At 52.0% G+C, this 24,115-nt stretch overlaps 1 protein-coding gene across 3 annotated transcripts; it reads left to right on the top strand.

Moving 5' to 3' along the window:
- Positions 1–24,115, top strand: TRIT1 (tRNA isopentenyltransferase 1). 3 transcript variants are annotated; one of them, XM_074934394.1, is made up of 11 exons: positions 1–159; positions 11,743–11,885; positions 12,726–12,822; positions 13,542–13,690; positions 15,401–15,543; positions 16,570–16,681; positions 17,134–17,246; positions 17,920–17,997; positions 20,202–20,311; positions 20,791–20,908; positions 23,490–24,115. In XM_074934394.1, the coding sequence occupies exons 1-11, from the start codon at positions 1–3 to the stop codon at positions 23,636–23,638; spliced, it is 1,371 nt and encodes a 456-aa protein (XP_074790495.1). In that variant the 3' UTR covers positions 23,639–24,115. The 3 variants fall into 3 exon arrangements, with proteins under 3 accessions (XP_074790495.1, XP_074790494.1, XP_074790496.1); XM_074934393.1 differs by having other exon boundaries at positions 13,494–13,690; XM_074934395.1 differs by lacking the exon at positions 1–159 and adding an exon at positions 2,655–2,673 and having other exon boundaries at positions 13,494–13,690.

The raw sequence follows: 24,115 nt of genomic DNA, 5'->3' as shown, positions 1-24,115 counted from the left end.
ATGGCCGCGGCCGCCGCCGCGCGCTCCCTGTCCGGGCCCGGCCGCCGGGCGCTGCCGCTGGTGGTGATCCTGGGAGCCACGGGCACCGGCAAGTCCGACCTGGCGCTGCAGCTGGGCCTGCGGCTGGGCGGCGAGATCGTGGGCGCCGACTCCATGCAGGTAGCGCGGGGGGAGGCCGGGACGGGGGGCTCGGAAGGGATCGGGGCCTGGCCGGCGCGGGGGGGTGACGGGGAGCGATCAAGGCCTGCGGAGCCGGGGCCTCCCGCAGGACGAGGGGCCGGCAGAGCCGGGGCCCCCTGAGGGGATGGGGGAGGTGGGGGGAAGGAGCGAGCTAACTGACGCGGCATCCCAGAGGGGAGCCAGGAGACCCCCCAGCTACTGCCCCCCCCCGCCCCCACTACCCTGGTTCTGGGCTTTGTGGGGCGAACTCGGGCAGGCCCCCCCAAAGATCCACTCCAGGTGGGGGGGTTGCTGTTGCCCCGCAGCTCCTAGTTCTCCCCGCCGCTGGGGCCCCTTATTGTTTGTTGAGCACTGTACATGCCACGCTTCCCTCTGGTTTGCAGCCGGGAGACCCTGGTGTGGCTTCCCCTAACTCACCGAGGTGGGTGTAACACCCCCCCAGTTACACACACACTCCAGAGGGAAATAATCCCACCAGACTGACTGGACCGTGTAATTGCAGTTTTTTTTCTAAGAGCCGACACTGCTTACTTAAGATGTGCTAGGTGAAACAACCTGGAGAGGTTTCAGAGTAACAGCCGTGTTAGTCTGTATTCGCAAAAAGAAAAGGAGGACTTGTGGCACCTTAGAGACTAACCAGTTTATTTGAGCATGAGCTTTCGTGCATGCATCCGATGAAGTGAGCTGTAGCTCACGAAAGCTCATGCTCAAATAAACTGGTTAGTCTCTAAGGTGCCACAAGTACTCCTTTTCTTTTTAACCTGGAGAGCTTTCTGTTCAATCAAATGAAATTTCCCTGTCTGTGAAATATACGGCAAGTGTCTTTTTAAAAAAATGAACTTGCCTGCTGAATAGAGGCTCTGGGTTAATGTTTACAAGCTGGGAAAGCCTCAGCCTCCAGTTGCTGCCCAGATGTGCTCTTGAGAATGACCCCTGGCCTAGCCCAAAACAGGGCCTGGAAACGCTTAGGATAGTAGTCTACACAGAACTTTAAAACTGTTTGGGACGTCTTTGTTCTTTGTTCACCGGATCTTGGTGCGATCTCTAAAAACAAGCCAAGTTTGACTTTTCTACCCTCTGCAGTTTTTTGAGTGAATAAGATTTCTCATCAAGATCCGGGGGGAGGGGGAGTGCGATCTGTTTCTTTGTTTTTTAACACATGCATAACTCAAAAATGGTAGGACTGATTTTGTTCAATTCCCCCCCCCCCCCCCAAAAAAAAAAAATTTCACCTTTGGAATGAGACTGGGCCTGGACAGTTGAAACCCAAAAGGAATCAGTATGAGAAGTAATGAGCTCAGGGAATGCAGAATGGAAGTTGAACCTCACATGAGCTGTAGCTCACGAAAGCTTATGCTCAAATAAATTGATTAGTCTCTAAGGTGCCACAAGTCCTCCTTTTCTTTTTGCGAATACAGACTAACACGGCTGTTACTCTGAAACCTCTCATGCTTGCTCTCATAAGCACTGCTTCCAATCAGGATCTGCTAGCATGGACTCTTGGGCCTTTGTTGTGTCTCATCGAAGTCAATAAGGCTCTGCAGAGCACGTGAGACCTCCTTAAGTGAATCCCAGTGTAAGGTCAGGGTCTTACAATGTTAAATAAAACAGGCTAGTAGCTCAAGGCCCTGTTCCTGCACTGAGCTCTGTGTAGGTGGTCTCCTGCATTTGCATGGAGCCCTGTTACTCTGTGTGTGTGTGTGTGGGGGGGGGGTCTGTCACTGGAGAGGTCATTGTAGGAGGAGGGTCCAAATGAAGATAATGATCCAATTTGGAAGCTCAGTCGGTGGGCTTCTATCACTGCTTATTAAAGGGACTGGCTGGATAAATAGGCTTGGCAGAATTCAAATGTTATATTTTTATAATTTTGACAGATAATATGTTTATTTTAAGCAGTTTTTCTATTTTCATCTATTTGCATTTTCACATTGCGGAAAATTATAGGTTTTAAGTAATTTTATTTTCAATTTTATCAATTTAAATTTTCACAGAAATTTTTTGGGGGAGGGTCAGACAATAATTAAATACCAGTAGATGTTGAGGTTCAAAAAGTTAAAGTTTGTAACTGTTAAGACACACATTGCCAACATCACATGTCAAATTCTACAAAGTAAATATCCTTAAATCAAACTCTGACAAGTGTTCAAGCAGCATTTTTCTTTTGCCTATCTGTAAATTTCTGTTATCATTGGAAATACTTTTTCGTGTGTGTGTGTGTGGTGAAATCAGTGTTTACTGACATTTACCAACAAAAGACGAGTCCTTTTTAGCCTAAAGATAAATAATATTAAAAACAATTCCTTATTAGTCACTAATGACACCAGAGATCATGAAAGGGACAATGTCATTTTAAAAATCCCATGTAAGCACATTTATTTCTTTAGCTATCTTAGTTTATTACAAGGGAAAGATGTTAATGCTTCCATTGTACCTGTCACTGAGTTTTATTTACTTTTTGGATTTCTGTTAGCTTGTACAAGGAAAATCAATGAAGTAAGTTTTGCTTTTGTTTAGAGTCTCTTTCACTGAGGTTCGTAGTGTTGTGATGTTTGGATTTAAAACACTGCTTTAAATTACTTTAAATTTTTTCATTGTTTTGTATTAAATTGTGGCAATATTCTGATAAGCTTCTTTTTTACAGTATTTTAATTTGGTGCCAAATTTAATGTGTTGGTTTTTACCTTTTCATCCTGAAATAATTTTTTAAAACTGTGAATGTGTTTCCCTCCCATCTTTGCTATTGTCTGTTGTCTTTTTGCACCTCACTCAGTTTAGGTGTTGAAACTGGACTTGTTGTTTTTACTTTCTGGTTCTTGTGTATTAGCTCACGGCTGCTGTTTGGGTTCTGAACACGGAAGGGGGGATAGTCTAGAAACTCTTTCTACTGAATTTAAAACAAGTAATGAAAATGCTTTTGCTCATACGGGAGTTTTTAAAACGCAGGGAGGTGGGGCTGGGGAGTCTTAGGCCTGAACTAAGTTGGCATGACCAAATGAACGTAACACTTGTGAAGCTTTGTGCAGCATTGTCATGGTGTCTTTGAGCTACCATCAATTCAAGCGCTTGACCTAGCTATGTTCGAAAGCCACATGGGTGTGGGAATATCTGCTGGAGTCACAAGGTGACTTAGAACAGTTTTCAGGAGGCCAAGCATATTCCTGGTGAATGGTCTGCTCGTCCTTTAGAACGGTTGTTATAACATTTGGGGTTCTGACTCCATGGTAGATCGTAGAGGGAGGAGGTAACCTATTTTCTCTGGAATCTAAGGCCCTGTCTAGGTAGGGCATTTCAGTGCAAGTTAAGTTATTGGGGATAAATCTCTCTAGTATAGTGTCTTCATTAGGGGTTTCTACGAGTGTCACAAAGGCTACATTTCCACGATGAGCCAGGGGTTTGATTCCTCTGCCCGCATACACCTACTTGCGCTAGCTCTCATTGAGCTAGTAGGAGTATAAATAGCAGCATAGCTGCGGTAGTGTGGGTGGTCGGGTAGACGTAGTGTATACTGATGTCCTTGCACTGGTACAAATGTTCCCAGTCTAAACAAGCCCGAAGCTTTCACTGGAATGATTCTAGCCCAGCTAGCCATGAGGAAAGCTTTGCAAGGGTAACGTACAATGATCAAATGAATGTGCACTGGATGTGAATGCCAATTTAGGGCACAGTGAACTTGAACGAGTTATTGGGTCCTGGGACTTGTTTTGGCTGGCGTAGCAGAAATGAGTCTGAGTCATGGGGGTCACAGGAGGAAAACTGAGTGTTATGGGAGGGGGAAAACATTGGCACCCCTGTTTTAGGAATATGGCAGGTTTTTTATGGCCAAGGCGAGATGTTTCTGCTCGCGGAAGTCAATGGGAAAACAAGAGATCCTGGCTCTGTCTTGACTTCTCTGTTTCTCTGCAGAATTGGCTGGGACTGGCTGCCACAGTTTGAGGCTTCTAGATGTTCTGGGACCTGAACTATAGTTTGTGCTCTGGTTATCTCCGTTGCCCCTGTGGGAATGGGTCTACTCGGAAAATTCTGACGCCAGGCAGCCAGTGGAATCCAGGCGCTCGCTGTCGGCCTGCTTTCCTTTGAACCTCATCCTAGCGGGACTACGGAGGGAGAGCGGAGCGGCTCTGCTGCTTTTATCCTGTAATGCGGCTTGCTCTCCGCGTGGCCCCTTGAGGCTGCCAGACACCGGGGCAAAGGGTGCGTCTCGGAGGTACTGGGCAGCCGGAAGGCATAGTGTTGATTGGAGCTTGTGTCCCACACAGCGTGGTGGCTCCCGTAGGCATTAGCAGTTGGAAGAATGCGTCTCCCTTCTTTCTGGTATTGTTCCTGTGGCACGTGCCTCCCCGCTGCGTGTCCCAGAGCTGGCTGTAGCATTCAGGCCGAAGGATCCTGGTGAGTTGCTGCTTAGGGCTGAGTTTGGGTTTCTCTGTCCTTTTTAAAAACTCCCCGTCCCTCGTTCCTAATTGACAGCCACACATTAACGCGTCTATCCAGTCACGGAAGGCACCCAGCAAACATCTAACGAATGCTGCCAGTGTTTAGGCAGCTGTTTGAGTCAAAGCAGTGCCCCGAGACCACCTGTTCTGGTGATAGTATGGCCAAGGCCTGGCTCACAGGGACCCTTGTATTTCCCAAGTGTTCTTGGTGCCTGTGGATCCTGGTAGCTGAGTTATGGATTCAGAGCCCCCTCTTTGGGTGGCTCAGGAAGTCAGGATCATCTAAAGGGGCTTTTACTTTTTTCATTTTGTGTTGTCATTTCCCTTGGTTTTATAATCCTAATGAACCTCCTTTGAGAGTAACGGCAGCTCTCCAGGGCTGCCCCGGAGAAAACAGACAGATACCTACCGGGTGCTTTGCGAAGGGTGTGCTCTGGTATAACCCTGTTTGCAGTGCTAGCTAATGGGAGACAGCTGAAGAAACAAGTGGGCCTTTCGCATCAGGCTGCTGAGTATCCTTTCTCCCCATACCGCATGTGGGGAAAATTCCCAGCCAAAAACTTCGTGCCCCTCTTCAAAATTGTATCTATCTTAGGTACACAGATGGCCCTGTTACCATGGCGTCTGAGCAAGCACCTCCCAATCTGTAACTTTATCCTTACACACCCTGCTGAAGTAGGGAGGTGCTCTTTTCCCCATTGTACAGATGGGGAACAAGGAAGCTGGGGCCCAGCTTCCACTGAAATCAGTGGAAGTTACACCCCTAAATACCTTTGAGGATCTGGGCCTAAGTGACTTGCCCATGGTCACCTATGAAATCTGGGGTGGAGCAGGGACTTGAACCCAGATCTTATGAATTCCAGGCGACAGTGCAAACCACTGGACCATCCTTCCTTTCATAATGCCAACAATCTCATAGAGGCTAGGCCCCTGTTGAGTTGTGCCTACCACTCCTGATAGGCTAGAAATGGCACACATCCTGTTATTGTGTTACCCCATCACCCCCACCCTGATGTGCCCATTGTGAGGTTTTATCTTCTAGACTGGAAGCCCTTTGGGACAGGGATTGTCATTTACTGTGTGTTTTTAATAGTGATTGGCATGATGACTTTCACATCAGCTCTCTTTGCCTCAGTTTCCCCACCTCGTTACTCTCCCACCTCTTTAAGATCTAGGGATGAATCTATCTAGGTATTTACGTGGCCCACAGCTGAGTGCTCTAGCAGTATTGTTATTCCTAGTGTTGCACTCAGAGGACTGGTGCTCCAGGCTGCTGCTAATCTGTTTTGGGGCCTTAGACAGTAACAAAGGCTTATCTGAAACCTTGCAGAAAATAGACAGGAGTCTACAGTGCGAGGATATCTCAGCTGCGAGGCCCTGAAGCCAGACAGCTGGTGGAATCTTTCTTTTCTCTTTGCTCTGTGTGTGTAAAAGGCTCCCTTTGTTCTGCTCCCAGCCCACACACTGACACCACATTCCTCCTCCTCTTGTTTCCAGATATCTAGGGAGCCTCTCCCTCCGTGTTTATTCTCAGGAGAACCTTGAAGGATTGAGCATGGCCTGAAAATCCCAGCTCTGCCCATGTAGAGCGCTGGGGCTCCAGCCGCCTCCCTGTAGCTAGTCAAGTCCTGCCATTAGCAAGAGATTTGTGTGTATCGCTATGATTTCGGGGAAACAGGTGTGAACCAGGGGAGCTGAAAGGCTGATGGGCCTTGCCTGGGCAGGGCATCTTCCCATTGACTTCCACCGGCTTTGTATCAAGCCACAGCGGGCCTGAATTGCACCAAGCAATTACCTCCTCTGGGTCTGACTGTATTAGATAATGGAAGGTAATCAATAGGCTGCAGCCAGCCATGGGGTTTGCCGGCAGGGAGCTGGCTCCTGGGCATCTCCTTCTGTCTGCTCAGAGCCCTGTTTGTGTTTGTGCTCAGAGCTGGCTGCATTTCCATCCCCTTCCTCGGGCACAGCTTTGTCACCCTCCTGCCCCTTCCTCCCCTACAGAGACTACCTGCAGGCAGCCGCTACCTTCTTGATGCTGTTAAGGGGGTGCCAGCGGGTGGCTGGGGAGGGGCCTGGTGCTTTCAAAGCATGGCCCCCAAGGGACAAATTAAACAAGCAAATGAATCTTGTTTCTCTCTGCAGCTTCCTGAGATGTGATATGACACTAGAAGGACCACAATCCCCCCTCTCCCCGTCATGGGGTCCAGTGGAGGAATGAGGCCCAAAGAATTCAGTGGATATTGGCAATGGTCCGTCCCAATGTGCTGACTGTCTTGTAGGGGCCAACATAAATTCCTTCTTCCTCCCTGCTCTCCATCTCCTGAGTGTCCCATGTCATTCCAGGGGATTATTATTAGGAGACCACCTCAGAAGCCCAGCTGAGATCAGGCCCCTCACTGTGCCTGGTGCTGCACAAACAGATGATTGCTGCCCTGAAGAGCTAGTGATCTAAACGGACCAACACAGGGTTAAGGGAGAAGGGCTGTAACACAGGAGCAAGGGTGACAGATGGTACCTGTCAAGTTAGTGCCATGGTTTGGTAGTTTTGTTTTGAATTGTTTGGGTGTGGTTGTCCTGGGAGGAGAATTAGCTAATTAGAGACAAGGGGGCTAAGGAGAATAGGGGAAAGGAAAAGAAGGGGTGCGGGGAGGACAGATGGAATGAGCTTGAGCCAAAGAAGCTGTGAAGGGTGTTGGAGCAAACGGCCAATCAGCTCAGGGAGAGAATGGCCAGAGTCAAAAGGAGCGGAAAAAGCGACCGGGCACAGCTTACCTCGCCAGAGTCCGCAGGTCCTGCCGCAGCTGCTTGTCTGTGCTCCCGCCGGCTGAGGCCAGGGCTGCACAATGCAAGGTTTGCTGGGGCGGTTATACCGGCATAACTCTGCCGGCAAACTCTCCGCATGGAGACCCAGCTTATCCCCGTGTCACTTATCGCTTGAATGAGCGATACCAGCAAAAGGACTCTTGGGCTGGTCAAACCGTAACCACGCGAGGGCTTTTGCCCTACAGACGTGTTGCAGAAAGTCACCTCCCTACCTGCCATTGCTATACCGCCAAGGTTTCCAGGGTAGACGTGGCCTGAGTCTCTGGGCAGCCCTTCCCTGAGCTGGCGTGGTTGGGGGACGGGGCGGGCCTTCCTTCCTTTCTCCCTGTTTTGTGCAGTTGCTCCGGGGCCCAGTCTGCGGGAAAGCACCACGTCTACAAACTAGAGGGAGGCTCCAGGCTGAAGGTGTGCAGGGGAGGGAGATGTTTTGCTCCAGTAACCTCACATTGTTCTTCTCCATGGCCCTCCACCTCTCCCTAGCAAGTCACCAAAGCGATCCATTGAGCATCACTTGCAGGAGACTGGCGGGCGGGGGGGCTGAACGGTTGGCAGCTAGCAGAAGTAAAGTGGGAATGAATCTGGCTCTGTAAGTCTGGCTCTCCAGTGCTACAGGCTGCTCTCGCCTCACCAAGCCAGGCTGACAAGGCCTAATTCCAGTGCAGTCTCTAACCTGAGGCCTGGCATGTACAGAAAACTCTAGCCTGCGCCGTGCTCAGTGCATCCTCCCAGGGGCTGAACCCCGTGGTTACAAAGCAGGGCCTCAGTGGGTGTCTCACACAAAGAAGGCACAGTCCCCCTTAAAGCGTTGAAATCTGATTTCCGAACAGAGAGGCTGCTTTATGAGCGGTGTCTTCGCCCGCGCCCACAGCGCTGAGTGTCCTGGGGGAGCTCTGGGCTATAGAACCCGACTCTGATCAGGGTTTGTTTGCAGGCTCTTTAGAGCAGTGGCCCAGCTGCTTCTCAGCACGGGCTGCCAACAGCATCCGAGGCTCTTTGTGCTGTGCCAGGCCAGTGCCAGGGTCCGTGGGCATACATCACCGAAGAGACTTGTATTTGCACAGTGCCCATGAAGCATGCAAGGGACACACCCACCAATGTAACAACACGCTCTTCTGAAAGAGCTCTCCTCAGGGGACCCTCCTAATTCCTTAGAGCAGGAGCTTGAAATTGTAAGTAAGGCTCTGATATTTACACTGGGTAGTTCCTTAGTTTTGGCCATAACTGGGTATTTACACACCCCAGATGGTGGATCCTGGGTATGACCTTGATGTTTGTGCTGCCTGGATGCAGAGCGTGGCGATTTACAAAGAGTCCTGCAGAAGGGTTAGCCTGTTTTTAAAAAAACTCTGTTCCTAAATCAAGGAATGCGATGCAGCGGCTAGTCACCAGCCCGGGAGCCAGGCTATCTGGGTCCAGTCCCAGCTGTGCTGCTCCCTTGCTGTGTAATGGGCAGGTCCCTCCTGAGTGCCTCCGTTTCACTAGAGAGTACTCCTCTATCTCACAGGGGATGTAATGACGTGAGGTGCTTTGAGATCTTCACATGAAAAGTGCCCTGAAGTCTGTTTCCTGGTTCCGCAAGGAAGGAGTAGGAGAAGAGGGGCGATTGAATAGCCCAGCGATACTAGACTGCCTAGCTGAGGGATGTTCTTATCAGGGGCTTAGAAAATAATCAGATCCAATAGTGCTATCTGCACAGTGAGTTTGATGACTGTGGTAGCATGGTTTTTGCTGTTCCTGAAGGGGTGTGGTGCATTGGGTTTGATCGGTGATTGTGCATTTTCTTTCGGTAACTACCCAAAACACAGATCTTCCAGGGTGCACCGTGCACTGTATTACACCATTGCCGGAAAGGATACAGGTAAGTCTGTACATCCACTCAGCTGCAGATGGTATGTGCAGAGGTGCGTGTGTGTGTAGCATGCAAGTGTGTGTGTTAAAGACACATCTGCAGAGATCAGTGTGGTATCACCAGATCAGCACGTGGGCTTGACATGATTGGGATGCTCTTCTCTGCGCTGATAATCCAGGGCATTGGTAGATTTGGTCTCTGAAGCATCCAGGGAGCTGAATTGCTACCTCAGTGTATGTTTCTGCCATGTGAATTGTTGTCAGCTGGGACTCTGAGCTGGGGTGGGGGAGGGCTGACGCTTACCCAGGGTGGAAAAGAGCAGCTGCAGCCACAATGGAGAATTTCTTACTCCTGATTGTCTTCTGACTGTTTCTCTACCTTGCCAGCTTTTTTGATCAGATTTCCACTGTAGGCCTGCAGCCCTTTCAGACCGGGGAGATAAACTCTGATATGGGATCACTCCAAAGAGAACGCAGCAGTCAGAGCAGCTGGCTCTGGATAATCTCATGTTCCTTTTGTATTAGACAGAATATAATAATTTGTCCACCCTTTGCAGTGCCTTCCACCTGAAAAGATTGGTGTGCTTTACAAAAGTTGGGAGGCGTTTTACAGGGAAATAGGCATGAAGACGCAAAGTAACTTGCCCAAAGCAAGTAACTTGCCCAAGTGCCAGCAAGTCAGTGGCACGGCTAGGAATGGGACCCAGGAGTCCTGACCCCCAGTCCCATGATAGGAAACATTACAAAGCTGACAGGAATGGGTCATATGCAAACACCCAAAGCTCCCCGAGTTGGACTTTCTGGTCAAACATTTATTTCTGCCAAAGGCCCCTTGAATTTTCAGCAAACATTGAAAACAGAAGGGCCCCAGCTGAAGGGGAGGAACCCAGTGTGTCTTTGGTCTTCCCAGAATAACAATCCAGTGCGGGTGCTTTGCCCTTCCTGTACACAGGCAGGATTTTCTCTTCCCCAGGGGCTACCCACCCTTGCTAGCTTAGCCCTGCGGGGCATAGGCACTGCATATTCCAAACACCCATTGTGCCTCACTCATTAGGTACTAGGAGGTAGGGGAGTATTGTCCCTGATTTCACTGATGGGGATGCTGAGGTGAAGGGGACTTGTCCAAGGCCACGCACAGGGTCAGAGTCGTGAGTTCCTGGCTCCCAGTCCTGTGCTTTAGACCCTGTCTCCCCTCCAAGGGGAACTGTGTATCTTTTTAGAATTGGGGGGCTAACTGATCGGGCACTACACTGGGCCAGAGAAGACCTGAGTTCTATTCCCAGCTCTGCCACTGACCTGCTGGCTGACTGTGGGCAAGTCACGCCAGTGCATTGTGCCTCAGTTTCCCCAGCTGTGAAGTGGGGAGGATACTGACCGTCTGCTGTAAAATATTTTGAAATCTGCTGATGAAAAGTGGGGTTTCCTGTTAACATGATTGTAGCCTAGACTAAGGATGGCCTTGTGGTCACTGGTCTACTTTACAATTTACAATTGTGTTCAAATGCGATTGGGGATCCTAGTGTAAGCAAAATCTCAGCCTCCAGCTCTCTGGGAATTTCCTCTATGCCGCTCCCTTACTGCTCTCCCCTCCCCTGTTGTCCTCTCACTGGTTCTTGGGGCTTGCACTCAGGACCCTTTGAAGCCCAGAATTCCCATTGTCTGGGTGCTGAGATTTGGTAAATATCAGTTTACCTGTAAATCTGGAGATTTTGATTCTATTATAAAGGCCTGTAATCCTGTGGCAGAACTAATTCAACTCCAGGGAGTGGCTGCTCCCTCTCTTTGGGGGTTGTTGACCTGAGCTGATGTATAACTTTTTTCCTTCGTGTACCTGGAGGGACGTGTCACCGAGCAGGGGAAAGGGGTGATAAGCTCAGCTTTTACTGGGTGTGAGAGCTCCGACTGTGTTTGCTCATTCACGGGGCTCCATGGTGTTTGCAGAAGGATCTCGTCCCCAAACAAGACTTTGTGCTCTGTTAGGGACCCTGCATTTGGACAGAGCTGCACCTGAAAGTTTACCAGCCGAAGCGCCCGGTGGGGTTCATGAAAACAGGCTGTTGTCTGAGGGCTGCAGTTTGGAGCTGGGCTCGGCGAGGTTACCCTGATCAGTGGCTCTGCCCTGGCTCTCCGATCACTGGGTCATTGGAACACACTTGTGTCAGCAACGCACGTGGGGCTGTATTTGGCCCCGGCACAAGCAGATGCTGCCCTGATTGGCGAGTCCGCTTACGCCAGGGCTGAAGCTGGCCTTCCTTCGCATGGCCTGTGTCCTGTCTCTGCCTGGGTCAGAGGGAAGAAGGGGATGTCTCCAGAGCATGAAGAATTAGCTGAAGTGGTCTGTGGTCATGGGGCTGAGGAGGGAGAGCAAATTCCTCCCTTCTCCTATGTGGCGGGGGTGGGGACAGCTCTGTGATTAACGAGCGGGGATTCGGACTCTTATCTCCTGCTCTCTGTGTCCCAGGTGTACAAGGGGCTGGACATCATCACAAACAAGATCTCTCCCCAGGAGCAGGCTTTGTGCAGACACCACATGATCAGCTTTGTGGATCCCTTGGTCTCTAACTACACTGTGGTGGACTTCCGGAACAAAGCAGCGGCCCTGATATCCTTTCACAGAGCAGTCCGACTGGCCAGACAAATACATACCGGGCTCCTCCGTTCTCTCCCTGGCCCCTTCCCTGGGCCCGGGCCATTGCCTGGATCAGCCATTCGCTGTCTTCCAGGAGTGACTTCCTTAAAAACTAAAGCTGGTGAGAGAATGTTAAAGGCGGTGGGAAGTTGAGCTAATGCTGTAGGAGAAGCATTAGCTTGTCCAAACCCCTCTTTGTCCATGTGTGGACGTCTGGGTGTCATGTGTCAGGCCAGACTCTGTAGCCAGCAAGAGGAGCAGCTCGGAAACCAACCTTTGATAAAGGCAGTGCTGCTGGTGTGATCAAAGCCACTCGAATTTGGGGTTCCCTGGGCAGCTGTCGGGTAGAGCCCTCTACCTCAGGCCAAAAAGTTTGCCCACCCCGATATAATCCCAAACCCAAGATGGTCAGGTTTGAAATAGATCAGTGAAATCATGCCGGGAGCCCAGGAGTGAGAGTAGGTGCTGGTCTGCTTTATACCCAGGTGCATCAAATGACGCAGTCACAGCGCTGTTGTCCGTTGTCAGATTAAAGCCAAGTTTAGTTTGTACTGCAGAGAGGCTCGAACGAATATATCGGTGTCCCTGAGACCTGCTATGACCCAGTAGGAGCAGGGCTCCGGCTCAGCCTGGTTCAGTCCTGTCTATGCTACGAGACCAGACTGGATTTCAGGAGACGTGTGGGTAGCAGCAAGACACGGTTGTTTCCATGGTGTAGATGGGCTGTGAGAAGCTCCCTTTCCCTCCATCGAATGCTGAGATTTCGCAGAGTTTTCTAGACCCCTCTGTGTCTCGCGCTCCTTAACCGTGCACATTGAAGATATATTTGCTCGAGAGAAGATCCCAATCGTTGTGGGAGGCACCAACTATTACATCGAGTCCCTGCTCTGGAAGGTCCTTGTCGATACCAAGGTAGGAGCTCTGGGGGGCAGCAATTCCTGGGTGAGGCAGGTCCCCTCCTCACGGCTGGGCTTGCTGTGATTGGAAGCAAATTCGCCTTCCTCCCTTGGAATGCTACACTAGGCCTGTGTAACCCCCTTCCTGCAGAGCAACGTACCAAGTGCATCCAGGTAATGCCCTCCCTCGGGAGCAGCCTAAGGCACTCGCCGAGAGGTGAGGACATGCTTTCTTTGCATTAGCGTCTTGTTAGCTGAGTCAGCACCAAGCAGGTGCCTGGAGGCAGATTACCGGTGCTGTGGGCGTTACTCTATCCGATGAAGTGAGCTGTAGCTCAGGAAAGCTTATGCTCAAATAGATTTGTTGGTCTCTAAGGTGCCACAAGTCCTCCTGTTCTTTCTATTGCAGAAGGCTCTTGCGGCAGTCCCTAGCCAATGGCGGGGAGCCGGTGCCCCGTGCGAGGTGGTAGACTTGTGAGTTCTTTGGTACGCTCGTAGGCAGCAGCTCTGCTTGAAGCTGGGCCTGAGACATGACGTTCGGGTCTGGCTCTGCACTGCCCCAGAGCTTGGGGAGATTTGGGCTGCCTGGTTTTGATTTGGGCTCCTTTCTGATCCATCCCGCCATCCTCAGGGAGCGGAGGGTCCCAGATGCAGCAGGTTTGAGCGGGGTCTTGCTTTGTCCTGCAGGAACATTCACAGAGGTTTGACTTGGGCGGGCTGATCTTTGCCCCACAGGAGAAGACCAGCCCTTCCCCTGGGCGAGCAGCCGACCGGAAGGTGGAGCTGGAGCATCTGGATGGCCATGAGCTCCATTCCCGGCTGAGCCACGTGGACCCGGAGATGGCTGCCAAGCTGCATCCCCATGATAAGCGTAAAGTGGCCAGGTGAGCTTGTCTAGCTGGAGAGCGCTGACCTTGGGGGCGCTGCGGCCGCTGTAGACGGTCGCCTCGTGCCGTTTGCGGCCTCTCTTGCCATTGCAGTTAGAGTCCAGCTGAGGTTTGTGCCTCTCTGCAGATCTGCCATGGCTGGGCCCCTCGCGGGGAAGTGGACACGGTCGCCTCTTGTCCGCCACCCGATGAACAAACTTCGCTGGCCTCTCGTCGGTTTCCATTGCATCTCACTAGACTAGCACCAGGTCACATGCGGAGGCTGGACAGAGAAGGGAGAGGAGTGTGAGGGGCAGGGCTTGCATGGAGTGACATTGCAGACAGGGAGGAGGAATTGGATCTGACCTCTTGGTTCCAGCTGATGCAGAGAGATTGTGGGGTGCCGGAGGAGGGTGTTTTCATCTCTCTGCCATTGGATGAAGAGCAGTCTCTGGTTCTTGGAGTCTGTCAGATCAGCAAGAGGCTGGGTGGTTCGTGAGGGTCGAATACCATTATCCAGAGAGACGGGGCAGAGCCATTCTTTGGGAGGCCCTGATCTCTGCTCTGGGCTGTGTGGAAGTGATCTGACAGGGAGCGGGAGTGAAAGTGACTCACGTGCTTTCCCAGCTGCTCCCTGTGACACCAGGGCATCCAGCTAGTGGGTGCGATTCCTCGGGGCGGTTTGGTTTATTTGGGGGCTTATGAAACACGCTGCTCAGTCGGCAGGGAAACATCTGGAAACAGGCAATGGAAGCGACTTGCTGCCCAAAGCCAGAGTGAGCAGGCTCCCGTTCCCCACCCCCGAGTGGCTGGAGAGACCTAGCACTGTGCCTTGGACATCACCCAGCTCGGGCTCTGGAGGGACCAATTGGGAGCCGAAGCCCAGGCCCTCTGCAGTGAAGGCCCAGCCCTGATTTGCAAACCTAGGGCCTGTTAGCAGGAGCATCCCTGATGCAATCAGAGGCATCAGCGAGGGTGGCCAGGACCCAGCCTGGCGATCGTCATTCACGCCTCCGGCGGCCCTGAATAGGGAGGCCTTTGGCAACCGGTAAAACGCTGCCCACGGGCCCATAGCGCGCCGGCCGCGCTGCCGGCTCAACCTGGGGAGCCCACGCAGGCCGGGAGAGCAGCAGCAGCTTCTCTGGAGCGATTTAAAAAGAAAGCTGCCGTGCTGGTTGAGTAACATACCGCGGAGCTGTGGGAACGGGGCGCGGCGAGATTGGACTTGTCGCCTCGAACCGACTCTCCCAACCCAGCCCTGCCCGCAGGTGAAGCGGAGCAACGCCCACCCTGTTCGCACGGGAGAGACGCAGTCATTGTTCTGCCCGCTGCTTCTGTTGCTCTGTGACCTTTCTGATCCGTGGTACCAACCCCTTCCCTGCAGGGACTGTAGAGGGAAGAGGCAGGACGCGTGCCAGCACCTCTCCCTTAGCCCCGCAGGGGCTGTCTCAGCGCCGTTGGTGGGGGGTGGTTCTTATGGTCAGCCAGCTAGGTGCTCCATGTCTTACACCCACGCCCTGGCCTCTTCCCCCAGGAGCTGGTAGTCGGCTCTGGGCATACTCAGTACATCATGCTCCTGAAAGGGGCAGATACTTTTCCCCCAGGTGGAAGGGTTGGGTTTTCCTGTGCGTTCATGGTTCCCTCTGGCTGTATCCACGAGGGCACTGGGCAGATGGAAATCTGCTCCGAACCCGGCTTCTGAGCCGTCTCTGTCCATCTGTTGTACAGGAGCCTGCAAGTATTTGAAGAAACTGGGATCCCGCATAGCGAGTTCCTGCATCGGCAGCGAGAGGAGGAAGGTGGGGGCCCGTTGGGGGGGCCTCTGAAGTACCCAAACTCCTGTATCCTGTGGCTTTATGCAGACCAGGCAGGTAAAGAGAGAGTTCTGACCAGGGGCCGTCTGGCTGAATGGGCAGAGCCGTCCTGGGGCGAAACGCAGGCAGGGCCTCTCTTGTCCCAAGTGCAGTCTCCTCATTGAGCGGTGCCTGGTCTGAGCCTGGGAGGGGTCCTCAGCAAGGAGAGACCCCAGCTGAGCAGCGTGTTCAGTGTGGTGTTAATGTGAGCCCCCCCGCCCCGATCGTCATGGTGCCCTCCCTTTAGCCCTGGCGAGTCCCACTCGTACCCTCCAAAGCAATCCTCTTTCCTTGGGGTTCACCCCCTCGTGCCCTGGGTCACGCCCATGGGCCCAGCAGAATGGGATTCTGACGGTGCAGGACTCCTAAGAGTTCTCAGTGCATCACCCAACAAGAGGCCGGATCCGTCAAAAATGATAGGAGTTTTGCCTTTAGCTTTGATGAGAGCAGGATCTGGCCCATTACTGCGCTGTAATTCTTGTAACCTCCCGTCAGTGGAATTATTCCAATTTTGCAGATGGGGAAACTGAGGCAGGGAGAAGTGAAGTGGCTTGTCTAGGATCATACAGTGGGATTGTGGCGACATTGGGAATAGAACCCAGGAATCCTGTCCCCAGCTCCTGTCCATTGGCCTAGCCCTTGGCAAGCGTGGAATGGCCCAGTGCTGCCCTCCAGGGATAAGAGCGCGAGTTCAGTGCTCAGGTCCTTGGTTGCCGGTCCCTCTTCAGGAGCTTTGTGAATGGTGCTCCCTGCTCCAGCAGGGAGGGGGCATTCGAGGTGGGAGTCACACAGTGAGAGGGGCAGCAGGTTTGTGAGTATGGAGATGTCTGGGGTGGAGTGTAGGGCTTGCACTACCCCCCCCCACCCCACGCAAGGATTTAGGGTGCCTGGCGATGGAGCCATTCGCATGGTCCTCGGGAGGTCCGGGATGCAGCCTGCTACTGTGGGTGTATGTGCTGGGAAGCCGTGCGCTCTCGGTGCCAGGGCTCTCCATTCTGCGAATGCGGCTCGGGGTGTTTGAATCGCTGTTATGATCTCTGCCAGCTCTAGATGAGCGGCTGGACAAGCGGGTGGATGACATGGTAGCAGCGGGGCTCCTGGAGGAGCTGCGGGACTTCCACCGGCGTTACAACCAGGAGAAGGTGGCTGAGAACTGGTGAGTGTTCGGCTGGCTGCTTTGCACTCAATCAATCCCCTGTTGTTGCAGGGGCCTCGGGCGTTGGAGCACCTCAATCCTCCTGTTCACTGCCTGTGGCCTGTAATACGTGAGTCCCCCTGAGAGCTGAGTCCTTGGGCCGATTGTGGCTGAAAGGCTTGGTGTGGGGGTAGTTAGAGGGTGTTTAGTGGCCTGTGACATCCAGGATTGGGCTGGTGTGATGGTACCTCCCAGGTGTAACCTCTGATGCCAAGCTCCTCGTGTGGGCACCTGGACATCCCCCACCCCACCCCACCGACCCAGGCCATTGCTGGGGTCGCTCCCATGTGGCCGGCAATGGCTTTGCTGTTCTAAACACATGGGAGCTGATGTTGTGGTGACACAGCACAGAGGGGGGCAGCTCCTTGCTGCAACCAACAGGTGTTGACCTGCTGTCTGACCTTCTTCTCTAGCCAGGATTATCAGCACGGCATTTTCCAATCTATTGGCTTCAAGGAGTTCCACGAGTACCTTATCACGGAGGGGAAGTGCCCTCAGGAGACCAGCGCCTTGCTGCTGGAGAAAGGTGGGAATGGCATGCCCAGGAGGCTGTCACTTGCTCACAGCTGGTAGCCCATGAAGGGGAGTCTCGTGTCTACCCCTAGCAGCACTGTGCAATGGCCCAGGAGGTCCCAGCCACCCATGCCTGACCAGCCTTGCAACTCAGGAGGTGCTGGTGTCACTTGGCAGAGTCTTGAGCAGGGTCTGGTGCCCCTTGGCCAGCTGAACCAGGCTGTCTCCCTGGGGAAGGGCTCCCTGGAGCTGGGCTGCAGAATATCTCCCATGCTTAAAGATTGAGGGAGATGGAGACTCCTTTGCCCTTGCTTGGTGAGCCAGGGATTTGCTCACTTGTCCCTTGGTTGGATCCAAAGATGGAGAAGATCTGTTGAGGCCTCCAGTCCATCCCCATGGAACCCTCTGTAGGATCGTCCCTAGAGTCTGTTCCTCAGGGCTTGGCCCAGCTGAGTTTTAACTGTCCCCCATGATGGTGTTTCCATCACTTCCCTTTGGAGAGTCCTCCCCCTGCTGAGAGACCTCCCTGATCTTCAGCCTAGTGGTCACCCTCCCGTTAGTCCGGCCATCCCCCCTCCTCCCTTGGGGTTCGCACCTTCCCACACCCTGCCCCACTTAGTTCCCACTGGCTTCTTTAACATCCATGGAGTCTAATTCACAGGTGCTTTGTTACCTTTATTTGAAAGGGATCCAGGCCCTGAAACTAGTGACAAAGAGATACGCCCGGAAGCAGAACAAGTGGGTCCGAAACCGCTTCTTGAGACGTAAGTGTTTATACCCCTTCTTCGCCCAGCTGCCCTGGGAGTGTCCCCTCCCCTCTCATCCCTCCGCCCCATTCACGCCCCACTCCCGGATCTGCTCTGGGGAGTGTCCCAGCCCTCCCTTGTCTCCTCCATCCCTCGGAGCAGTGTCCTCTGCCCTCCTGGCTGGAGAAGGGAGCCTGGCTGCCATTGGTGGCCAGGCGAACTCTGGTTTGTCAGGTGCTGTCCAGCCCGTGGGGGGCTCCGAGTTCTCCCAAGGGGGGGTGAATTGCGTATAGGGCATGTTCTGACCCTGCTCCCCGCAGTCCCCCCTCCCTGCGAAGAGCTCTCCTCTGCCATTGTGGGTCTACGGCCAAGGCAGCCCTCTGGAGGGAGGGGGCTGTACACGATGGGGCAGCTGGATAAATAGCAACGTCTCCGGGCGCAGGCCATATCCAAGGACAGTTACGTAACACGGCTCTCCCAGGGCCACCGAGGGAACCGTTCCCATGTGAATTCCCTCTGCTGAGTCACGTGGACATTCTCCGCCTGAGTGTGAGGCCGCCCGCCCCCCAAATTACCGGGATCTGTCCAGCAGCCTCTTCAGTGAATAACCTTTGGGTGTGTCCTATCTTCAGGCTGCCGAGAGGGCTGGGCACATCAGGACCTGCTGTTCCTGCTTTGCTCCCGGCCCATCAGGACCATGTCCTCCCAAGACCTTGCTGCCCCGGCCTTGTCTGTGCTCATTCCTCATCCCACCTGAAGTGGATGTTCCTGAGCTCCCTTCCCAGGCCCTCTTCGGTGTGCTTGCTCCCGAATGGTCCAGCTGTGACAGGGAAGTCTCCACCCCTCCCAGGAAAAGCTCCCTCCTTGCTGGCTAAAATCCCAGCAGAACAAAGCCCCACGCGCCACCTGTCCCTCCACACGTCCCCTCCTCCTGCACTAGCTGTTGCTGGCAGTCGGATCCCTAGCTGCCTACAGGCCAGCTCTCTCCTGAAAGGGGCTACAGGGGATCTGCCCATCGTGTTTACCTCTCCCCATGAGCCCACACGCGCGCCGGGCTGGAGTGAAAAGCCCAACTGACAGCTGCCCTCCAGATTAGGAGCTGCAGCCGATTGGTTGTTACAGGCCTGCCGTGGACACCATGATGGCAAGAAGCCAATGGGACTTCCCTCGCCCTGGAGCAGGGCCAGGATCAGCAGCTGGGAGCCGAGCATTTGTTGAAAGGTGGCTGGTAGGGGCAAGAAAAAGAAAAAGAAACCCAACCAGGCCAAAAGACTGGCTTTGAACTGGGTGCAGGGCTTTCCCGGGGCCAGGTGCGTGGCATCCGCGTCTCACCTTTCTGCCGAGCAGCAGATGGGACAGGTGTGCCTTCGATCGGCCTCTTAAGAGCCTTCTTTGTGGCTGGAGCAATAAAAGGCAGCACCTGCCGGATGCCGCAGCCTTTGATGACTTTGTCTGAGTGATTAGGCACTTGCTCTGCCGGCTGGCAGGTGAGCGACATCGCTGGGGAGTGTGCGCTGTCTGGCTTGCAGACATCTCTGCGCTCTGAGCGCCGGCTGGGCCTCTGGAAGCGCCAAACGCCCTCACGTTGGCTTAAGGAGGCAGATGGGTTGGTTTTAAAATAGTCCCACACCAAATGCAGGTGTTCAGATGAAGCACACCCATTGCTACGTGCGCGTCCACCTCTTGCAGCCTCATTAGCCGTGACAGCTGTAAATAAAGCAACCAGGCTGAGACCCTCAAAAGCAAATACCTGATCCATGCACCAGGCTCGAGTCTCCCTAGAAGAACAGCTGCACCTCACGTAATTGCTATGTGCTGAAGCCATCTGGGTCTCCGTCTGACTCTTCCGCTGGCTCAGTGAGCGTGGACTTTTCCAGTGGACCGTGCAGGTGGGAAGTGGGTTGTAGTTATGACGGGAGCACAATTTGCTTGGCTCTTGCCAAGCTCTAGATGTTGGGTTTCTTTCCTGCCCCTGGATTGCAAACTGCCCTGCTGGACGCTGGGATTGAGGATATGCAGTTCCTTGCAAACCAAGGGCTCCGGTAATCCTGTCTCAGGACCACTCTGTCTCGGAATATCTGTCTCGGAAGGACAAGCTGGTGAGGATAATGTGGGACGTCTCCCAGGGATGTTAGGGTCCTGCAGCCACACTGCTCAGGAGTAACGTGACTGGCTAGGATACTGCTGGCAGCTAATTGCTTCTGCTCTGTGTTTCTCCCCAGGCCCTGGACCCAATGTGCCCCCAGTGTATGGTTTGGAAGTGTCTGATCTCTCACGGTGGGATGAGAATGTATTGAAACCTGCCCTTCAGATTGTGGAGAGCTTCATCCAGGTGAGCTTCATCCATGGGCCTGTGTGAGCAGTTGCTTAGGAGACACTTATTTTGGTGTGTGTCTGATCTCTCTGTCCTGCGCTGGATGGGGACTGTTGCCAGAACTGCAGCCTGTCCCTGCCACAAGCTGCCACTATCGCTAGAGATCTTCTCCCCAGAGCTCCACCCAGGGAGATTGCGGTCTCCATGCTTCTAAACTAGAGCTCCCTCTCTCCCTACTCCTCTAGCCTCCAGACTTGCCCCTCTCAGGCTGGCCAAGGGTTATTGCTATGTCTCTAACTCCAGATTTCCGATTGTGTCCCGCTGTTACTGAGGAGCCCCCAAACACACACATGCCCCTTGTCTCATACTGGGAGGAGACTGACTCCGTAGCTCTGACCCTCGAAGATCAGTAGGAAAGCCTCCAAATCCCATGACAGTGGCAGTGACGAGAGAAACCTCGCTGAATAGAAACTGACCTGACACCTTTTTAACCTCAGGGGCAGCAGCCATCGGCAGACCCTGTAAAGATGGAGAGTGAGATAAATGAGGACAAACGGAGTCATCACATGTGTGAGCTCTGCAACAGAGTCATCATTGGGGACAGAGAATGGGCAGGTAGGATCCAGAGGGCGGGGAAATATATATGGGACAACTTCAATGTGGAATTGCAGTTTGTGTCAAGGGAACAAAGTGAGTCCATAGATACCTGCTCTTGGTCATATGACCTTCATTACATGATCTCAGGCTTCCTAGGATTGTTTACAGCCCTCTGATAAAAGCAGCCGCTTGCAAGCCTGGAGGGGTGTAAGCCATGCCACAGCAGCCATCTGTCAGCTCTTACCACCGGGCTGGGGGGAGGGAAACAGGAAAACTCACGTTCTCTTCTGGCACTGGGCGGTGGGAGCCCTCTCCGTCAAAACACTCTTCTTAGCGCATCACTTCTGAATTTCCGTGTTCATTCTGAGCTGCTGGTTCTTGTTAGCAATTCAGGAGGGTTAGTGAACCTGCACCGAGAATCTTGTTTCTCTTACAATCCATTTTTTTTTCTTTAAAACAAACAATAATATATCCTGGAAAGTTTTTAAAAAGTTGGGTTTGCGCCAACATTGAGGTTTTGTAAAACTAAAGCTTTCCCCAGATCTAATGTTGACAGGAACATTTCCATGAGTTTGAAAATTGAATTTTAATCCCATTGGAATCAAAATATTTTAAAACAAATTAACATTTCCCTGAAGCTCAGAACCTCAAAGTGAGATTGGCTAGAAACTGACTAGCAACAAACATGAAACTGACACATCTATCTTCATTGTGCAACCTGAGTGAAATGCTGAAAGCAAATGCAGTATTAATAGCGAGAAGGAGATTTTAAAGATTCATTTAGTTTTATTGATCCAGGGAGCGGTTTCTAACGTAGGTAGGGAAGTTGGTGTTTTGAATTAGTAATTCTCTTTAATATGCTTAGATCATAAATGTAGTTATCTGGTTTTTAGTAGATCTGTGTATTGTACTAGTTTGAAAACATTTTAAAAGACATGCATACACACCAAGGAGAGAGAGTCTGAAAGATTTGAGAGCTCACGCCATGCTGCTAGGGCACAGGAAGCATTATGACCAAGAGGGGTCCTTTTGTAAGGTACAGTTACGGGGCAATAGATTCCTTTCCTGGGGGTGTCGCCCAAGTTCCCAGTTGTTGTTAATATTTATTTATCCTAGATCAATGCTGCATCCCCTCTATCCAGCCATACTTGGCATGAACCCATAAATGGTGCAAGAGCAGTGTTAGGGGGAGGGAGGGCGCATGTAGAACTGAACTGAAATGTTGCCATTAAATGCAACCTTAAAGCTACAAATTTAAACACATGAGGCAGGAAATGAAAACACTGGGGGCCCAGAGTCAACTTGAAATCTAGTCAGTTTCTAAAGATGAGTTAGAAGTAGTTTCAGAAACTGCTCCTGGCCCTGATGGTCCTCTCAGTTTTTGTGGGTTTTTTTTTTTTACAATTGCACTTTCATGTTGTTTAAAATGAAAGACTCTCACAAATGACAGGAGAGATGTGTACTGTTTCAGTTAAACTTTGGTATCACTTGTAACAGAATTTCAGAGAAATGTGATTTCATTGCAACCTGATGGTGTCCCAATAACACTGCAATCAAGTACCAAATGTGCATGTAATTTTCTTTCAAAGGAGGCCAAAGGAAAAAAAAAGTCTGGAAAACGTCCTAGGGCCCCCATCCTGCAAACACATATGCACATGCTTAGCGAAGGCCTTGTCTACACTGAAGTATTGCTGTCGTAACTATGCCGGCATGGCTAGGGCAGCGAAAACCCCCTAGTGTGGAGGCTGTTATACCGGGATAGAAGTGCTTATACGGCCGTTACTATTCTGGTTCGGTGAATCACCTCACACCGATATAACTGCATGTACACTGCTGCTTTGACTGGCGTAACTGTGTTGTAAATTAATCATACCTCTTACGGACATAGTAATGCCAGTAAAACTTTGCGCGTAGGCCAGGCCTAAGCAACGGGACTGCTTGTGTGCTTAAAGGAAAGCACAAGCGTGAGTGTTTGCAGGATCAGGGCCTACCTGTGGCACACCTGTGCTTTTGCACAACTCCGTAGGTGTTAACGTCATCCAGTCTGTAGACCCACAAAACACCCAGCTATGGCATATTGTATATAAAGACACATTTTTGGCACCACTTTGTGGTGCTGCAGACAATTGTCCAACTTCGCGACGTAACGAGATACGAAAACCGGTTTGTGACATGAGGCTCACAGCAGCTGTTCCTCACTGAGGGCTAGACTCGTCAGCAATGTAGAGGTCACCCATTTGTGAGTCTTTAGGCACAAAAATGGTTTTGCATCTCTCTTTAAAGTGCAGTGTGCGTGTGTGTAATATGATATAATGTTTATCCATCTGGATTATTCGAGTAGGTGACAGGATTTTAAACAGACCAAGGCCTTTCCCTCTAGTGCTAAGAATGAGTATGAATTGGTTTGGCCTGAAAGGAATACTTCTATGAGTGACTGGAACAGGGGCTGCTGGATCCTATGAGGTAATGAACATCCTCATCCCCCCATAGTAGTGAATGGGAGTTGAGGGTGCTCAGCACATCACAGGATTGGACGATTTGGGTATTTGCTTCCCCAAGATCCCCCTGAGTCGCATGCTCTGTTTGTCTTTGCCCTCAGCTCACACAAAGTCGAAGTCCCACCTGCACCACCTGAAGAAAAGACGGAAGCTGCACTCGAAGCTCAGTGCTGTGGAAAGCCAAGTTAATGTCACAGGGACTCAAGGAGATAGTGATGGGACACAGAACTTGGGACAGGACAGAAAGTAGGCTCAGTTCTGCATCTGCCAGCCAGCTGGGGAGCAGGGTCAGCAGCTGTTCTGCCCCCAGTGGAATCAAGACTGAACGGAGCAGAGCGCAGGAAGGATCTGGGGATAAGCTGGGTGTCTTGCTTTCAGCATCCTGCTGCAGGCAAGAGCGTATCCTCTTTACACGGCACGAATGGGGCGAGGATCCCCAGACTTCTCCAGCCCAGCCTGAAAACGGCTGAACCTCCAAGCAAGCTCATCAGGAGCAACCAAGCTGAGTTGTGTTTTTAATTCTAGGCAGTGATGCAGCATCCCAACCTTGGGATTTGATCTAGTTTGCTGGCATTTGAGCGAGGTGTTCTCAGGGACAGAAATACTGTGTCCATTCCAGCCTGGGCCAAAAGCATAAAGCCACACGCTAGGGAATTCTCGCTATCTTTATTTATTGTTTATGAAGGCGATTTTTTTTAAACATCTAAATAAAGTAGAAACGTTGGCC

The sequence above is a fragment of the Natator depressus genome, chromosome 19 (genome assembly GCF_965152275.1).
Source record: "Natator depressus isolate rNatDep1 chromosome 19, rNatDep2.hap1, whole genome shotgun sequence".
Classification (NCBI taxonomy): Eukaryota; Metazoa; Chordata; order Testudines; family Cheloniidae; genus Natator; species Natator depressus.
Note: the sequence above shows the minus strand (reverse complement) of the source record. Positions and strands in the feature narration are given on the sequence as shown.

What these genes read in the sequence shown, in the direction of transcription:
- TRIT1 (XM_074934393.1), top strand. Translation starts at nt 1, where the DNA reads ATGGCCGCGGCCGCCGCCGCGCGCTCCCTGTCCGGGCCCGGCCGCCGG. An exon ending in AACAAAGCAGCGGCCCTGAT is followed by an intron (nt 11,886 to 12,725) that starts ATCCTTTCACAG and finishes AACCGTGCACAT; the next exon opens with TGAAGATATATTTGCTCGAG. An exon ending in GATAAGCGTAAAGTGGCCAG is followed by an intron (nt 13,691 to 15,400) that starts GTGAGCTTGTCT and finishes TCTGTTGTACAG; the next exon opens with GAGCCTGCAAGTATTTGAAG.